Below are 19,347 nucleotides of genomic sequence, written 5' to 3'. Positions count from 1 at the left end.
AGTTATACAGAGCTCAACATTCAGAGAACTACTAGATATGCAGCAGATACAAAAGTTTTTAATCAAACTGCAGCACCCAGTAAAGTAAGTGATCCATTGCTGGAATCAGGGTCTCTGCCCCTACATCATTTTGCTCTCTAAAGGGGTAGAAAAAAAAACTGGTGACAGATTCCCTTTAACGTCTTCAATAAGGAAGAAAATGCATGCACTAATTAGTTGCCCATACTGAAGAATATGTTCATCTGTCCAGTTAAGTAAAGAATAAAAGACACAGGCTATTCCAATAATAATACCAAACATTAATTTTATAAGAAAAAATATCTTTTTATATATGTATATTAAAAGTGACTTCCATAGGAAATAACACACTGGGACTTAGGGTTTTATGTTGTTACAATAGGAATACAATAGCCATACATAGTATATACATACCAATCAGAAGCTGAGAATCTGAATCCAGGCACATTGTTATTTCTGGTGTCGAACTATCAAACGTGATTTATCGGTAACTACAATGGTCTTTCCTAGACATCTGAGCCCTGTGGCTGGATCTTCTGAGAAGGCATCTCAGTAACATCAGTGCACAGCAATGTGGTGTGGATCATTCCAGCACTGAAGTATTTATGCTTGGCAGAGAAGAAGGAATAAATAGGGAAGGGAGGTAGCACAGTAATTCTACAAAATTCTTTTTTTTTTTTTTTTTTTTGTAAAATGTGATTATGGAGATTTTACTGGAAGGAACGCAAACACGCAGTGTTATTAAACAGTGCATTTCCAATTGGAGACAAACACCCTTGTTCACAGTGTCCGAACAAACAGTGGTTACGGCAAAGCTTGGTCACAGAAAGGTTTGTTAAGATCATGCTTGTACAAAGAGTCCACATCAAATCTGTGCCACGATAGAAAGAGAGACATTATCAAATACAGTCTCTTAGAAAGTGAAGTAGCGGGCAAACCATTCCTGGCGTTGTGGATCTGGTGATGCCACTGGAGAAGTGTCAGTCTGGGGAGGGCTAAATCCCAGAGAGAAAGAGAAACACATTACACGGGATAATACATGTAAAAAAAAAACATCACGCAAGGCCGTAAGAAAGCAGACGGTCAGCAGCAAAGCCAAAATCAATACCAATTCTTGTCCTTGTCCCTGTGTGACATTTCTGCACATCCACTACATTGGAATTCCCCAGCAGCACAAGCTAGGGGAAGCATGTAGACTTTAGGAAATTGCCTTTGCTTTTACCCCCTCTTTTAGCCTCCTTTTTAATTGGAACATAATTTGGGAGAAGTATGAATACCATGGTCACCTCCCACGGAAATATGCTGGGCAAGCACTAGATAAGTGTCATCCGCTAAGCACGACACGCAATAAATGTGCAGACCGGGGCCGCGCCGCGCACTAATATTACCCCCCAGTGTCATGCATTAGTTAGAACACAAGTAAAACAACAGACAGGACTGATATACAGCTCGATGGAAGTGCTCATGTGAATGCCCAAATATTCGGGTGGGTTTACATTTAATAGACAAGGGGAAAGGAATTGTCTTCTTTGGTGCTGGGCTGAGATACAATAAAGTGCCATACAACTTCTCATTGTATAAAAGAAGCACACAGGGACAATCCATTACAGGGATAGATTTTTATATATGCTTACATGCAGAATTGCAAACAGATATGTACATGCTTATGACAGGAGGCCATACAATACAATAAATATGCATGCTCTGGTGAATTCAATGAAAAGTATTTTCTTTTTTTTGTTATTAATGATTATATATAAATGTTGATATTTGCCACTGGAGGGCAGTACAGCATTCAGTTACTATAGCTCACCCATTATAACTTAGCGTTAGAGCCTTAGACTTTACTGGAAAAGCTGCCATTATGGGGACAGCGGATTACACAAGAGATCTAAATAATAGCAATTCTCTTTCTGCCAATCTGCCTGCTTCAGTAGGAAAATACAAAACACTGAATATACCAAATGTACTGCGCAATAACAGAGACTGCAATAAGTACATGCATCAGCCTTAAAGGGAGCTTCTCGTGTTCCAAATAGTTTGTAACCTGCAGGCAGGATTTATAGGGCAGGAGGAGCTGATCAAATTGTTAGACATTATTCTGGGAAAAGTTCCAGTAAAATCTGCATTTTTTTCATTGACATCCCTGGTGTTTGTATGTATAGGAGTCCAGTGAGCGGTGCTACTCAGTAATTGACTGTCTTCCCTGTATCACTGTCAGTCACTGAGTAGCACCGCCCACTGGACTCCTATACATACAAACACCAGGGATTTCAATGACTAAAATACAAGTTATATTGAATCTTTTCCATAAAACCTATAGATCATTCTGCTCATCTTCTCCTTCTCCATTCCATGATGTCCAAATATCGGATAGCATGTAGAATGTGACAAGTTCCCTTAAAAACTGCATAATCGAAACTGATGCAAAACATAGGTATTCAAAGGAAACAATGAGATGAAGTTTAAACAAATATATGAGCAAAAAGGAGCTCTAAAGAGGTTACAAAGAAATAATTCAAGGCTATGTCAGTAGTCCGGCACTTTCACGACCAGCGGCAAATGACTGGCGAGGCAGTGCTCACCTCAAAAAGGTTTTGGCCTCTTTGGGCGGTACCGGCTGTGGGAGAGGCTTGCTGCTGTTGAACTCAATATCGTGGATGGGTGAATTTGGAATGGGGTCCAGGCGGGTAGGATGTCCATTTCCCATTCCACTAGTCTCCACAGCACTTAAGTTAGGGGAACTCACAAACCTGTTTGAAGACTTATCGTTCTTCTTCTTTTGCTGTTTTTGTTTGAAAATAACACAAGTGAGGCATATAATAAAGTAACATCTGTAAATGTCTCCCATTTTCAGACTGTGCACAAGTAACACCAACTTTTCAGCTAAACCGGTTGCATGTGTTCACTATGCAGTAAACTTTGTTCGTTAATATCTAATACCAGCCATGAGTACTTATTACCAACGTGCCACCATTGTAGCGTTAATGCACATAAAGCTGCGTTACCTCTTCTCGCCCAAGGAGCGGAGAACACTCAGAAGGCACCGATGTGTGTAATTTACTAACCAGACGCGATTGATGAGCCAAACAGGACAAGTAACCTGGATGTGTTTTACTAATTAATAGCAGAATTGCTAAATGGAACATTAAAGTTAGACTATTCTAATTAGGAGCTGATATTTCCAAGCCTTGTGTGCATTGGTCCAGATTTCCTTTCTGAAATGTCCATGGTATTTTAGCTCACTATTCTTGGCTCCCACTGTAAATTTTAATGAAGTCTACACTAATTGCTGTGAATACAACAATAAAACACTGCAGATGCATATGTGCATTAAAAATAGCATGTACGAGATCAGAGAGAACAGAGCTTACATGTCGCGCCTCCATCAGGGGTTCTGTCTGCATTTTCGACACTTTTGACTTTGTGATATTGTTATAATATATATATATATATATATATATATATATATATATATATATATATATACTGTATATACAGGGTGATTCAAAAAGGGTGATTCATTAATAACTGAGAGAACATAAGTTTATTAACATAAAAAAGGCTCACTATCCAAGTTTTATCCATACACTATACATGTCCACAGTGATTTCCACTGGTGACACGGCAGATATCTAGGCGGTAGGTCAATTCTGTCAAGACATGTGCCTGAATATACTCGTATATGGACTCCACTGTTTCAGTGATGCACAGTCTCAGGTGTCGCCATTCCTTTTAAGACGCAAATTGGTTTAAGATATAACCTTTATTTATATGAACACTATAAAAACATTTCTATAAAGTTCAAGGTGCTCAAAAAACAGATAACCAAAGAAAAAAAACTGGTAGGTGATACAGTATTAATCCACGCAACCCTATATTTGTCTAAAAACAGTTGTCAAGACAGAAAAAGGATCCAATACTGATGCCTTAGGTAATATTACTGCTATTCATCTACCATGTATTAAAGCTTCATATACCAAATGAATCTAAATCGTGCATTGAAGCTTCATATACAACTGGCAAATGCACTATACCCAGATATTGCAGCTTACCCACAGGCCAAAAAAAACTGACACAATTTTCATGAGTTACAGAGGTGCCTAATATTGGATACTGTGGTTCCAATTTTATTACTAGATTTCTCATATACGGTAATTGCTATTGCATGTTCCATGTACACTGAAAAGAAAAGAAACGGATTACTGCTTCCAAAGCAAGTCTGCTTGCCAGCTTATACTTTTTTATTTGACCTCAGTCACCAGAGCTCCTATAGGCTCTCAAGGGTCAAATTAGCAAAACCAAAGGGTGTCACAAAGAAGATTATAACAACTCAACACCTCCTAATTAAATCCATTAAATGTTTTTATAGTGTTGATTTAAATAAAGGTTATATCTTAAGCCAATTTGCTGAAAAAACTAAAGGAAGAGTGGATTTACCAGTGCTATTCCTTTTAAGATGCCCAGGTATTAGTGGCCAGTGAAAGTATCCGCAGCAAAAAGGTAGGCAGCTTTAGGCTTTGTGCCTGCTCAGTACACAAAACAAGTTCACTTTTAGTGAGTCCATCATGTGCTTGATAAGGGCAAATCCTAGCATTGTGTTGACTGACCGTACCACTTCATCTCCTGAAGATGTAACCTGTATGGCTTACAATACAGACATTTTCATATGATATACAACACCGTGGTTGGCGGCACCTGTAGTTCCATACTGGTCAACCGGGTCGACTTTCTAGGACTGCGCTCATACACAGCTTGAATTCCTGCTTACTCTCGTCTACCAAAGTCTTTGGCTGGCCTCGACTTCTCCCATGACATAAACACCCAATGGTTTCAATCTGCTTTACCCAATGTGAAATGCATTTTCTATGCGGAGCACATTTACCAAATTTATTCTGAACGTTTCCCTGCACTGTCACAACAGACCCTGTTGTAGCCAATTCCAATGTGCAAAAAGCTTTTCCTTGCTTAATGTCTCCATTTTATGTCATAATAAGTAAATACATTTTATATTTGGCTCTTAAAATGTGAAAGTTGTGCTGTGATTGGTTGCGATGGGCCACAGAGCAAATTTTGCATTGATTTTCAGTCACTGGCCATTTATCGTGTTACTTTAGCTACGGGCCTTTACTTCTGCATCACCCTGTATAATGAATATAGCAGTCTTCAACCACTTGTCCTATCACAGTCTCACTACGTTGTGTGGAAACACTCCTCAACATTGAAGGTGCAACACAAAGAAGGATAAGTAGTGGAATTATGAAAATCACAAATTGAATATTTATTATACATATTATTCTCAGTTTATTTAGTATTCAGTATGAGTGCCACGTGCAGCAATACATGAGATTAGTAACACCTTTGCGCCATATGACGTATATTTGCATCATATGTTGTGTTCCTGCCCTGCCTTTGATTTTGTTTTGCATGCCGACATTGCCGAGCCTACATCTTTTCCTGCACATTTAATCAGTCATCATGTGCCTTTAACATGGCTCTGCCCACGGCTGTTAACCAGTTAAATCCTGCTGGCAATCACTGACAGCAGGATTTAACACATGCTGTCTGGAAGTGCGTCATTCATCACGCGCATCGGTGCCATTGCCATGTGATCGCACCAATGATTGTCATGACAGCGGGGGTTTGCTGATGACCCCGGTGCCTGTCATTATGATCCTCCTGTAAATTTCGCCCCCTGGCAGGAGCTCATAGGAGATTGTGACACATAGCAATGCCACGGGCAAATGGACAATCACAGCTTCAAGTCTCCTAAGGGGACTATTAAATAAAGCAAAACGTTAAAAAAAAAGTTTTTAAAAATATGAAAAAAATAGAAAAAACCCACAAAAGTTCAAATCACACCCCTTTTGCTACATTGATAATAAAACAATTAAAAAAGCCCCCAACATATATTTGGTATCGCCGCATTCAGAAATGTCTGTTCTATCAAAATGTAAAATCAAATAATCCGATTGGTAAACAGAACAAAGAGAAAATGTTGAAATGCCAGAAATATGTTTTTTGGCAGCTGCAACATGACTTAGGAAAGTCTGACTGACGGCTTCACTGTAATGACCCTTCCCAAAAACCCACACTTACCCCTTCTTAACTTAAATAAGACACGACTGCGTGACATTGGATGTAAAAGGCCACAGAAGCCCCGTTTATTAACACCAAACAAGCAATAACATTTTATCCATAAATGTAGAAATATTCCATAAACATAACCACCAGCAAAAGGAGGGGGGTAAATGAAGAGTCCATTGTACATGATTGCAACACCAGCCGCACCACACCGGCTCGAGGACACCCAGCCGAGTGTTGCCCAACCAATGTCCTGCTGGGACCCAGCCCAGCAGGGACCCACGTTAACATGCCCCGCTGTGACCCAACACAGCAGGGTCCCACGTTAACATGTCCCGCTGTGACCCAGCACAGCTGGGACCCACCTTAACCAAGTATACCATTGCACCACCAGGGGTAACCCGCTCCTGCACTGGGTTCACCCCCCCGCTCTTTGTGCAATCCACCGACTTCAAATACCCCCCTCCTTTCCGCCACCGCGAGCACGTATGACACCTTGTACGTGCAAGTACCACCACCAAAAAACCCCAACCCGAGCCGACTCTGCGGCTCGAGTAACCAATGTTTCTGTACCAAGACCAATCGATCAAAACTGATCCCCATTAGACCTCACAATGCCAACCTACACCAAAATACCAGTACAACAAGGTGAGCCACACCCAAGACCTGCAACTAGCCAACCGCATCGTCCAATCCTATGCACCGCCTGCGCGACCAGTCCCCAACCTGAGCCGCCGCCTCTGCCTCGTTGAGACCGCAACATTGCAGGCGCCTCCGAAAATTGTACTTCACCTAATAATTAATCAAAGCCAACCATTATTGCCGTGAACAAAAGAACCTACATTGGTTCCCCAAACCTCCGATAGATTCTTGAAAATGTGCCCAGTAAAACCCACTATGTAGTCATTCCAAACAGGAGCCCCTATGGACACCAACACGAGCACGGCTCCCAGGCAGAAAATTGCACTCCACCTGATAATAATCAAAGCCAACCATTATAGACGTAACAACAGAACCTACACTGGTTCCCCAACCTCCGACAGTGCCCCACTATATAGTCATGAACAACAACACGAGCATGGCTCCCAGGCAGGAGCATTCAGGCCCGATGTCTCAGATCAAACCCCTTGACCCCCCAGCGACCAAGTCTCCACCACACACGTGCAGTACCAAAACGCTGCTGGTCCCGTCAACTCTGCGTGATAGCATCTATCTTAAAATATCCACCCAACTAGAAAACATAAACCAATCCACCCCGTAATCACCACGACCCGGAATGAATTAATTGTGTGCATCACCCGTGCACTTCGAACCCAGAATCACAACACTATTGTTGCCACCCTCTTAGCAAAAGTGAGATGTACTCCGCACCCATTCCCCGCTGAACTGCGGATTCGACACTACTCACAAAAGAAAGAAAAGCGACTCCACACCACCTGAAGTCCAGGAAAACTCAGACACACATCATGTCTCCCGAAAACCCCAGACACCATAAACCCGGGCCATCCGTCAAAACATTGCACTCACCGGTGCCCGATGCTTGTCCACCACTCAGCCTTAAAGCACCGCAAAAAGCACCCCCAAATGGAGCACAGCCCCAGATGATTACCAGGTCCTTAGAATCATTAAAAGTCAATGCACATCGCACTAGCTTCCCCTGCCACAGCGTACCACCAGCCCGACATTAATGAAAGTAATGTTATAGTTGCAACCTGCTCACTCACTACCTAAAGTACACCTCCCCCGCAGCAGCGCTGCACCACAACCGTGTCCCCATAATACCAGCCGGTCCTGACAAGTGCGCATAACGGAATAAATGACATAGCCATGTATTGCCGGACGGGCTACACCCACGCGGGAGACCATTCACACGGCCATCGAAACAACATGTCCTGCCTCATGCTCTATACAGAATTCCTGACAAATGGAACAACACCCGCTGGATAAACAAACCGTTCACCAACCAGGACCCCCGAGACCAGTAAAGCACACGCTGGGTTACCCAACTCAAATGTTGCATCATCCTTGCGCAACACTTCACCCTGGCCCCCCCGTCCGGGGGCACCCAAAAAGAAAAGACTCTAAGGAGAGCTGTATACCCAGAAGGCAAAGCAGGACCAGCTGCACCCACAATAAACCTCCTAGCCCATCGTAACAAAAAAAGTTATCCACTCTGTATAATAAACTCCTACGTAGCTGCAATCAACGGCTGTAACAAATACCACCCGATACAGTCTGCCAAAAGCTCAATCGGCAACCCTAAAGAACCGCAGTGAGAACCCACCAGTCCTTATGTACAAAAGTTGTTAAAACTGCCCCAGGGCAGCCACGACCAGCAAATTACCGTAAGAATGCCATATGACTGCAGATCATGCAAAAACCCCCAGTGGATCGTAGCCCCACGTATTCAATAACCAAAATCAACCCCCCAAAACAGCAGCGCGATATACACGGGAACCTAATAACGACCCCCGACCTGACACGATGTACTCGTTAACCTAACCTGACTTAGACATAGGGCCCCAGGTGAATCAAACACTTTGACTTATCCAAACACATGATAACCGCAACTACGCCCTGAGCATGAAGAAACCCAAAGTAGTCAAGGGTTGGACCATGAACAGAAATAAGCACACCACCTTCCCTAATACCAGATAGTAGTCCCAGGTTGGACTATGAACAGAAAATAAGCACTGCACCATCCCTAATACCAGATAATCCCCGACTACCACACAGAAACCAAACCACGGACCTCAACAACCGGACATTGACCAACCATAAAACCCCAGCTCCACGCCATATCTACGTACCCCCAGAAATTAACCAGGAAAACAAATCCGGTAAAAGGTCAGCTCCAAGCCCCCCGGGGGAAATGTCATCCATTGCTGCCAGAAAGGCAGGTTCCAAAAAATCTGCCGTCCCAAGCATCTCGACCTCACCAGAACGTCTGCCGCAACAAACCAAAATGCCCCTAGTGATCATGAAAACCCTTAGTACACTCAAAGCCCGTATTGGAGAACCGAACCCGGCATATAAATAAAACACACCGTAATGAAAACTCGACCACTTACCCCCTCACCTCTGACCAGCAATAGAACACACCCCACTGTAACATGAAAGATTAAGTCACCCGATGCACTACCCAAACAGATCACCACGTCAGTGAACTGCCATCCAACCCTTATCAAATACTAGGCGCGGCGATAAAACTGCTCACCACATCAGTGAACTACCATCAAGCCCTTATCAAATACTAGGCGCGGCGATAAAACTGCTCACCACATCAGTGAACTACCATCAAACCCTTATCAAATACTAGGCGCGGCGATAAAACTGCTCACCACATCAATGAACTAACATCAACCCTTATCAAATACTAGGCGCGGCGATAAAACTGCTCACCACATCAGTGAACTAACATCAACCCTTATCAAATACTAGGCGCGGCGATAATCCTCCAGCCCAAAGACCCCATGCCTATAACAATAAACCATAAAACCGGCATGGATATGGCTATCCACCACCGCTCTGCCAATATCCGTATCACCACCTGAATTACTCAAACCGCCATGGAATCACCACCAGTCATACACAAACACCCAGAGAATGCAAGCACAATTATACTAACCAAAATAAAATGATGTCGTCACCTATAGATATACCCACTATCATAAAAGCAAACTAGCATGAAATTAAAAAATACCTCCCAACACTCATGAAGTACACAAAACAGCCTCCTGGACCACAAAGCAACCATTCCCTCACAGATTCGAACGCTGTCCACATGGACCAGCCGCGCATCTTTCCGAACCCCCAGACAAACACCCGAAACCATACGTAGCAACACCCTTCCCAACCAATATAATCTAGACATTAATAAAGGTTTAAGTGTGCCTTAGTGAGCCTTACTTACTATAGATATACCCACTATCATGAAAACAAACTAGCATGAAAAAAAACAAAAACACCCAACACTCATGAAGTGCACAAAACGGCCTCCTGGACCACAAAGCAACCATTCCCTCGCAGATTTGAACGCTGGCTACATGGACCAGCCGTGCATCGTTCCGAAACCCCGTGACAAACCAACTACTACCCTAGTGCGAAACCATACGTAGCAACACCCTTCCCAACCAATATAATCTAGACATTAATAAAGGTTTAAGTGAGCCTTACTTACTAGGCTGACTCCGCGGAACCCCACGGAACAGCAGTCACGTGTCCTCCGCGTCGAGCACCGCAACTGCGATCTTCTCCATGGATCTACGCCGACTGCAGCCCTCCTGGGCCGCAGCGCCAGCGCCCAGACCGACTGTCTGTCCGGGAACGCATGGCAAAAAGTCACCGGCTCGGAGCCTCAAACAGGGGGGGAGGTTGGCGCTCCAGCCGCAGGCAACACCTCCTGAATCTGGCACCCAACGCCGGGGGAACGCGACGCCGGACCACATGACCTGTGGCCCTTGGCAGCTGAAGGGTGGCCACATGACCGAGCCACCGCCCGCTTCCCCCCAGCGCTGCGAGAAAGGAAATGAGGCCGGTGAAGTCACACACCACCTCGCCACCGGGCTCCTTGCCGCGTCACGTCACCGCCGTCCACCGATGCCGATGACCGCGCCGGGTCAGGTGACCACGCCGGGTAACGTGGCCACGACGTGCACGTCACCACTGTGTGCCGCGATCCGAAATGGAGGGGAGGCCGGCCACGTCACTCACCACCCCGTTACCTTGCTGCCTGCTTCTCGACTTTTGGCTCCGGCCCCGCGATGTCTTCTGCAACAGGTCTGCTAATGGGGCTCATCCTCCGCTGCAAACTTAACTCCGGGCTGAGGTGCTCAGGAGGCCGTGATCGTCGCTGCCGCTTCGGAGGCAGAGGGGTCCCATCTTCTCCGCCGTCGCCATCACCAGACCATCGCTGCAGCTGTTCCTTCATCCACTGCTGGCCGCGCTGCTCCATCATCCTCTTCATCTGTGCCACGAGGTATTCCATCTTCTGGATCCAAAGATTCAAGCTGAAGTCCCAGATGTGAGGAGCTGACGATTCCGGACGTCTGCAAGGTAAGGAATGACCATCCCCCCACAGTTCTGCCCTATATATCCATCCCACAACTGACCACTCCCTGCCAACTCACATTGCACAATAAGCCCCATAGCTCCAACCCACACCTTCCCCACAAACACAAAGCACTACTGACCACTCCCTGCCAACTCACATTGCACCATAAGCCCCATAGCTCCAACCCACACCTTCCCCACAAACACAAAAGCACTACACCTCACCCTTCACTAACACTCAGACCTAGCATCCCTCCCTAGTCATGTGCGCCCTCCCTGTAGCCCCTTTGGGGCAGGCGTCCGGGCTTGCCTTTGCAATGAAATGCAATAACAGGCGATCAAACATTGTACCTACAACAAAATACATTGATAATAAAACAATTAAAAAAGCCCTCAACATATATTTGGTATCGCCGCATTCAGAAATGTCTGTTCTATCAAAATGTAAAATCAAATAATCCGATTGGTAAACAGAACAAAGAGAAAATGTTGAAATGCCAGAAATATGTTTTTTGGCAGCTGCAATATTGCAATGAAATGCAATAACAGGCGATCAAACATTGTACCTACAACAAAATGGTATCAGTAAAAACATCAGCTCAGGGCGCGAAAAATGAGCCCTCACCCAGCCTCATAACCCAAAAAATGAAAGTTGTGGCAAAAGCAAAATTTTCATACAAATTTCAGATTTTTTTTCACCATCTAAATAAATAAAAATTTTTTTTTATATATACATGTTTGGCATCTGCGTACTCATACTGACTTGGGTAATCACATTGCCAGGTCTGTTTTATCATATTGTGAACATGGCAAATTAAAAAAAAATTGTGGAATTGCGCTTTTGTTTTTACATTTCACAGCACTTGGAATTTTTTTTTTCCATTTTCCAGTACACTTTTTAATAAAATCAATGGCATAATTCAAAAGTACAACTTGTCCCACAAAAAAACAAGCCCTCATATGGCCATATTGAAGAAAAAATAAAAACAAATATGGCTCTGGTAAGAAGGGGGAAGAAAAAACAAAAACGAAAAATGGCCTGTGGTTGACGGGGTTAATGATGGTCTGAGAAATGTTCTGCCATGCTGAATGCACTTGGGCACGCAAATCATCAAGATCCACTGCTGGCAGCTCTATTTGCAATTGATGATTTATGATGTAAGAGATTTTCACCAAAGAGTACTAGAAACCGTTTTTCAACACAGCAACACAAGGACGCGTGTTTCTCGTGCTACTGTGAGGAGCCTGTGTGGTCTAAAGATGCTAACATGGTCTGCAGCATCTCTAGACTAGTCTTCCATCGTGAATATCTTAGAGGTCATTGGTCGACAATTGCCTGCAATGGATCTTGGATGAATTGCTTAATACTTTTACTTCTCAGTGTTTCAATTTCAATATTAAGGAGAGTATATTTAAACAAATAAATAAATATGTGTGAATAAAAAAGTCTACACATCCCTGTTAAAATGCCAAGTTTTTGTCATGTGAAACTAAATTATATCGAGTGTAAATATAACAAAAAAACTGAAATCTTTTTGGGTGGAAAAAGAAAAACAAAGAACTAAAATAATATTGAATAAACATACACACCCTTAAACTAATATTTTGTTGAATTACTCTTTGAATTTATGACAGTATTCTATCTATAGAGTTTTTCGGTAGACATCTATCGGCATGGCAGATCTAGAACTGGCAATTTTTGCCCACTCTTCCTTGCAGCAGCGCTCCAGATCTGTCAGATTGCGAGGACATCTCCAGTGTACAGCCCTTTTTAGGCCAAACAACAGACTTCCAATTGGTTTGGAGATATCCTTAGGGTTGTTGTTGTGCTGAAAGGTAAAATTCCTCTTTGTCTTCAGTGTTTTAGCAGAGGCCAGCAGGTTTTGTTACAAAATTAACTGAGATAACCTATTTACAAAAAAGGTATATAGACGAGACTGACCATGAGTAAGACAGATTGTCGACACGAGTAGGTCCCGTTAACAGTCATTTATAACACATTGTCTATACTTTTGGAGTTTTTAATACTTTAATAAATGCTAAGTTTTACTTTTGAACATAAGCCTCTATTTTCGCTGGCTGGTTTTGCCATTCCTCTTATAGCTATTAACTGTTAGATACACAAGATTGGGGTTTGGCGCCACAGGTCTTTTCATCCGGCACACCAGCTTTTTGGTATGTATCCCTCCACATAAATGTGCCCCTTTGTGGATCACTCATTACACCCATGGCCCCTTACTACTGGTCTTTCACTTCCTTGATGATGGTTTTACACTGATATTGATATGATTTTGTCATTTTGAATTATGCTTCCTTATAACCCTGGATTGTAATACATATATACAAATCACCCTTATCCTCTCCATGTGTAATGGCTTGCATAAATGCCACTTCATGTATGATACTATCTACTGACCTGCAGTGACATATGTAGAACAATCTGTGCTTTATTCTATTCAGACTATCTTTGTGCACATTCACATGTGTCCTTTCTGCTGCTGGCACACCGCACTTTATTCACCAACTTTGCTGCTGTGTTCCCTCTATACCAGATTACTTCTTTTTTATATCTTTTACGTATTTATTTTATTCTTTGTGAGCGCCTTAGTGCCACCATTACCATGTTTGTTAATAAAGGTAATTTTATTGTATAACATCTTTCTTGTTCTGATACTTTTACAATTTATTAATGTAACCCATTTCTCAGTCACATTCCTCTTTTTCGGTTTCCCCCAAGATATTTTGTATGTACTTTTTATATACCATCAATCATAGATGTCCTATTTCATTTATTTTCTCTGATTTTTATGACAATATTCACTTGATGTGTTTTAAATGATGTTTAATAAAATTATTTTTTATTATTCTCAGCGTGTGACACATTTTTCTGTAGGTTATATATGATATTTGGAACTGTTCATAATTACCTAGATTTTGACTAAAGCCCAGTTCCACCTTCCGAAAAACAGCCACAAAGCAAAATACTGCTTCTACCACGCTTTACTGTAGGATTGATGTTCTTTTAGTGATGCAAAAAGTTGACTTTACACCAAACATGCCTTTTGGAATTATAGACAAAAGTTCAACCTTTGTCTCATCAGATCATAAGATGTTTTGCCACATGCTTTTGGCAGACTTGAGTTAGATTTTTCGCAAAACATAGGCGGGCTTGGATAATTTTTTTCCATTATTTTCCAAAAATTCCTGCAGCTCCTTTATTATTGGTGTAGGCTTTTTGGCAGCTTCCTGGACAAATTTTTTTTGTCTCTTAATCAATTTTTGATTGATGTCCAGATCTAGGTAATTTTAGGTCACTGTTGTGCTAAATTTAAACCACTTCTTGATGACCGACTCTAATGTCTTCAAAATCATTTTGAACCCTTCTCCTGACTCATATCTTCCAACAATGAAATCCCTTTGATGTGTTGTAAGTTGTTTACAGAACATCTCTTTTAGTGTAAAATGTTAGGAAAATTCTACTAGAACAGCTAAACTTTACATGGGGTTAATCAGAGTCACTGTAAATGTTGGCAGCTGTGTACTGACAACTACTTGACATAAGTTTAAATGTGATTGCCTGTTTCTGGACACAACCAAATCCCCAATTACTGTATATGAGGGTGTTTGCATTTATGCAACCATATTATTTTAGTATGCTATTTTTATTTTCCTCCTTAAAATTTTCAGTTTGTTTGTCAATGGATTTATACAGATTATGGGTGGCTTGTTCACACATTTTGTCTGAGTTTTCTTCAGCGCATTTTTCATGCATAGAAAACAAACTGCACTTTAAAATATCAGCAAGGTGAATGCGATTTTTGAAATCTCATGCGCATGCTGCATACTTTTTCTTTGTTGATTTGAACCATGAGTGTTTTTTGGTTGGCAGCAAGTCAACTATTTCGCCATTTTTCAGCCATTCAACTGGATAAGAAAAAAACTCAAATACAAAATGCATAAAAATGCACATATGTCACACTGCGTTTCTCCTGCTGCAACTACTCAACATGTGCACATACCCTAGAGGTAGAAAAATTTTTGACATTCTGACATAATTCTTGGTATGATTTTGTGCAAGACAAAGTCTAGCATTTTAACACTTGTGTGCAAACTTTTTATATCCACTACATATTTATATATATACTGTGTGTGTGTATATATTGTGGTGTAATGACCACTGTGTCCACGAGGGGGCGCTGTGTGGATGTCCCAAGAGTGTGAGTGGTTGAAGAGCCATTATGTATCTCAAGGTGGGTGACCTTGAGATAGAGACATATGTATGTTTATGAATGCTATTGTAAAGTATATATGTCTGTGTGAAGGACCTGTGGTGAGGTCATAGTCATGTGACCCGGTGGGCGTGGCTATGGACCATATAATGTGGCCAGGTTAGGTCACATGGAGTGAATGCTGGGACCTGATTGGTCCAGTTTGGAAGGTCCCGTGAGGAGAAGGATCTCCTCACTAACAGCAGCCTGTGGAGCGGCTGTGTGTGTAATGGCGGCCAGTATCTGAGAGTCCCTGAGGAGTGAGTGGACTTCTGCGGCCTGGAGAAACAGCCATATGGGAACCCTGACGTGGGTGAGATAACCCTGGGGCTAAATAGCCTGTATAATGGACGCTCTCCTGTAATGCTGTGTATATTGCTGCTGGAGGTTTATGAAGGATGAATAAACCTCATAGACTATGATTTGTTGGAAAATCCTGTGCCGGATGTGTTTTTCGATCGCTGCAAGCGAGAACCCCTTACTTACATGACAGCGCTACCTCACAATATATATATATATATATATATATATATATATATACATACACACATGGTCAAAATTGTTGGTACCCCTTGTTTAATGACAGAAAAACCCACAATGGTGATAGAGATAACTTGAATCTGACAAAGGTAGTAATAAATAAAAAATCTATGAAAATGAACAAATGAAAGTCAGATATTGCTTTTCAACCATACTTCTACAGAATTTCTAAAAAAATAAAACTCATGAAATAGGCTTGGACAGAAATGATGGTACCCCATGGGACTGTAGCCAACCTCCCTGGATGTGGCCACCGGAGGAAAATTGATGACAAATCAAAGGGATGTACAATACAAATTGTAACAAAAGAGTCTAGAAAAAGTTCTAAACAGATTAAAGGTGAACTTCAAGCTCAAGGAATATCAGTATCAGTTTGTCCCATCCGTCGTTGTATGAGCTAAAGTGAACTTTATGGGAGACGATCAAGGAGGACACCATTGTTGAAAAAAAAAAATCATAAAAAAGCCAGACTGGAATTTGCCAAACCACATGTTGACAAGCCATAAAGCTTGTGGGAGAATGTCCTACAGACAGATGAGACAAAAATGGAACTTTTTGGCAAGGCACATCAGCTCTATGTTCATAGATGGAAAAATGAAGCATAACAAGAAAAGAACACTGTCCCTACTGTGAAACATGGAAGAGGCTTTGTTATGTTCTGGGGCTACTTTGCTGCATCTGGCACATTGTGTCTAGAATCTGTGCAAGGTACAATGAAATCTCAAGACTATCAAGGGATTCTAGAGAGAAATGTTCTGCCCTGTGTCAGAAAGCTTGGTCTTAGTCGCAGGTCATGGGTCTTGTAACAGGATAATGATCCAAAACACACAGCTAAAAACACCCAAGAATGACTAAGAGGAAAACATTGGACTATTCTAAAGTGGCCTTCTATGACTCTTGACCTAAATCCTATTGGGCTTCTTTGGAAAGAGCTGAAACAAGCCGTCTGGAAAAGGCAACCTTCAAACACAAGACAACTGGAGCAGTTTGCTCTTGAGGAGTGAACCAAAGTACCTGTTGAGAGGTGCAGAAGTCTCATTGACAGTTACAGGAATCGTTTGATTGCAGTGATTGCCTCAAAAGTTTGTGCAACAAAATATTAAGTTAAAGGTACCATCATTTCTGTCCAGGCCTATTTCATGAGATTTATTTTTTTTTAATTCTGTGAAAGGTGGCTGAAAAGCAATGTCTGACCTTCATTTGTTCATTTCATAGAATTTTGATTTATTATTACTTTTGTCAGATTCAAGTTATTTCTGTCATCATTGTGGGTTTTTCTGTCATTAAACGAGGGTACCAACAATTTTGACCACGTGTGAATATATACATCTATAAAGAGATCTGTTTAAATTTAAATACAAATATATATATATATATATGTACAAACACACAACTATATACAGTATATTGTTCAAGCCTTATTCAGTTCCACTATATGACATACCTTTACTAGAGGATTGATAACGCCAACATTAGGACTTGCATTAAACACTTTGTTGAAGTTGGTCTCGCGGTTCACTAGCTCCAGTTGATAGAACTTCTTGTCTTCCTGCAAAAATGAAAGTGTCATTCTGACTGTGCTTCTTTCCCACAGTTTTGCACGTTCAGATAATTGCTTTCAAACACATCAAGTATTAATATTTTAAGCTCAAATTGTTCGCTTGTAAATGTGGCTTTGTTTAATAATTGATTGGAATTGCTATTATTTATGAGGCTCCAGTTATTTAAAGATCACTGAATTGTTAATGACAATGGGTCCTGGTGGTAAACACTTGCAAACTCTTTAGGAAAGAAAAGTCCAGTAATATGTCTCACAATTAGTTTCTTGATAAGCTGGTCCCGTTCTGCAACCATGTCTTTTAATTCAGAGATGATCTGCATGTCCTCAGGTCTTGACTCTCTGTTCTGGTATTTTTCCTCCATTTCTGATAACCTTTAATATACAATACAACATAGTGAGTCCTCATTCAGTTAACACGTGATGGAAAACAAAGTGCACAAGCACTAGAACAGATGAAAAAAATAAGAATTAGAATTTTCTAACAATGATGCAGAAAGCTGTAAAGGTACTGTCACACTTAGCGATGCACCAGCGATATGACGCGGTCAGGATCGCGGGTGCATCACTAAGTGGTCGCTAGTGAGCTGCCACACAGGCAGATCTCACCAGCGACATCGCAGGGGTCGGGGGTCGCTACTTACCTGTCAGACGCGGCGATCCTGATGTCCTCCCGCCCGCGTCCACGCGTCGCTCGTCTCCACAGCAGGAAGCCCCAGCCGGTAGCTGACGACGAGAAACAGTCCAGGACGTTCTCCCGCGATCAGCGATAACCAGCGGGGGAGCGGTCGGAGGCAAGTATCAGACACAGCGATATCGCTAGCAATATCACTGCTACGTCACAAAAAACAGTGACGTTATAGCGATATTGCTAGCGATATCGCTTAGTGTGACAGGCCCGCGTCATATCGCTGGTCGGGATTGCTGGTGCATCGCTAAGTGTGACAGTACCTTTTAGCGTACACAAAGGCTGCAGGACTGTCCTGGAAGAAAACATCTGCAGTCTCCTGATCAGAGGAGACCACGTAAGGAAGACTTTGTGGCTAGTATGGGCACCTCCATTCAGCCAATAATGGTACTGTCAGATTTTTCCAAAGTATTTCTTTAAATAATAATATTATTATAGAAATATTTTGTATTTTTATAGTAGTAAATAGCGTAAAAGTAGCTGATCTCTACCATGATACAAAGGCAGCACTATTATAATTCTCTGATGGCAGTGAGCTGCCGAATGAAAAGATGGGAACAATTCAGTTTTAAAGAGGATCGGTTGCTTGGTCAGAAGTGGCCACTTCTTGGTCTTATTTTATCCCTGCGGATATGGTTCCAGAGATATGGACCAAGAGGGTGGGGTTCACAAGGTAATTATAATTATAACTAGCAGCCTAAAGGCATGCCCGCCCCCCAGCATCCTGTGAGCAACGCCCCCTTGGTAAAGATTTCAGAGTTCTCTGATTTCAGCCATTTTAGGGTTGAGATAAGATGACTGTAGAGTATTTTAAAAGGATCTTTAATAGAAGCTCCACAAAGATATTGTCTCTCTGGAGCACTTCCTTATGTCACATGTCCACTTGCCAAGACCCTCCACAAACATGTGGAAATACCATTATTAGCTCTTTTTCTCATTTCATGTCTTTTTATTTCATGTCTTCGGCTAGCTGCTACTTAAATTGGCCAATGTCTGTTCTCTACAGCGAAAAATAAATATGACAAGCCTTCCATCATTTTAGGAACAGCAACTAAATCAATACTCTACTGGAAAGCAGAAAAATCAAGAATGAAGACGTGCAACATAAAGATCCCTTCTCGTCTGATGGCTGATTGCTC

General features: G+C 42.0%; 1 protein-coding gene across 5 annotated transcripts in view; it reads right to left on the bottom strand.

Annotated features, from left to right (window-relative positions):
* Positions 1 to 303: 303 nt before the first annotated feature.
* The window catches only part of FAM184A (family with sequence similarity 184 member A), a 384,174-nt gene continuing 365,130 nt past the window's right edge, over positions 304 to 19,347 (bottom strand). For 4 of the 5 annotated variants that reach the window (XM_073575923.1, XM_073575925.1, XM_073575924.1 and 1 more), the window contains 4 exons: positions 17,778 to 17,895; positions 17,407 to 17,511; positions 2,604 to 2,803; positions 304 to 1,013 (listed from right to left, as the gene is read on the bottom strand). In XM_073575923.1, coding sequence (XP_073432024.1) covers positions 932 to 1,013; positions 2,604 to 2,803; positions 17,407 to 17,511; positions 17,778 to 17,895 — 505 coding nt within the window. In that variant the 3' untranslated portion in view covers positions 304 to 931. The remainder of the gene's footprint in view (positions 1,014 to 2,603; positions 2,804 to 17,406; positions 17,512 to 17,777; positions 17,896 to 19,347) is intronic. The other variant, XM_073575927.1, reaches the window with a different exon arrangement.

The sequence above is a fragment of the Dendrobates tinctorius genome, unplaced genomic scaffold, assembly GCF_039654945.1.
Source record: "Dendrobates tinctorius isolate UK_male_01 unplaced genomic scaffold, ASM3965494v1 ptg000046l, whole genome shotgun sequence".
Lineage (NCBI taxonomy): Eukaryota > Metazoa > Chordata > Amphibia > Anura > Dendrobatidae > Dendrobates > Dendrobates tinctorius.
The sequence above is the reverse complement of the archived record's forward strand: the minus strand, read 5'-3'. Positions and strand labels throughout refer to the sequence as shown.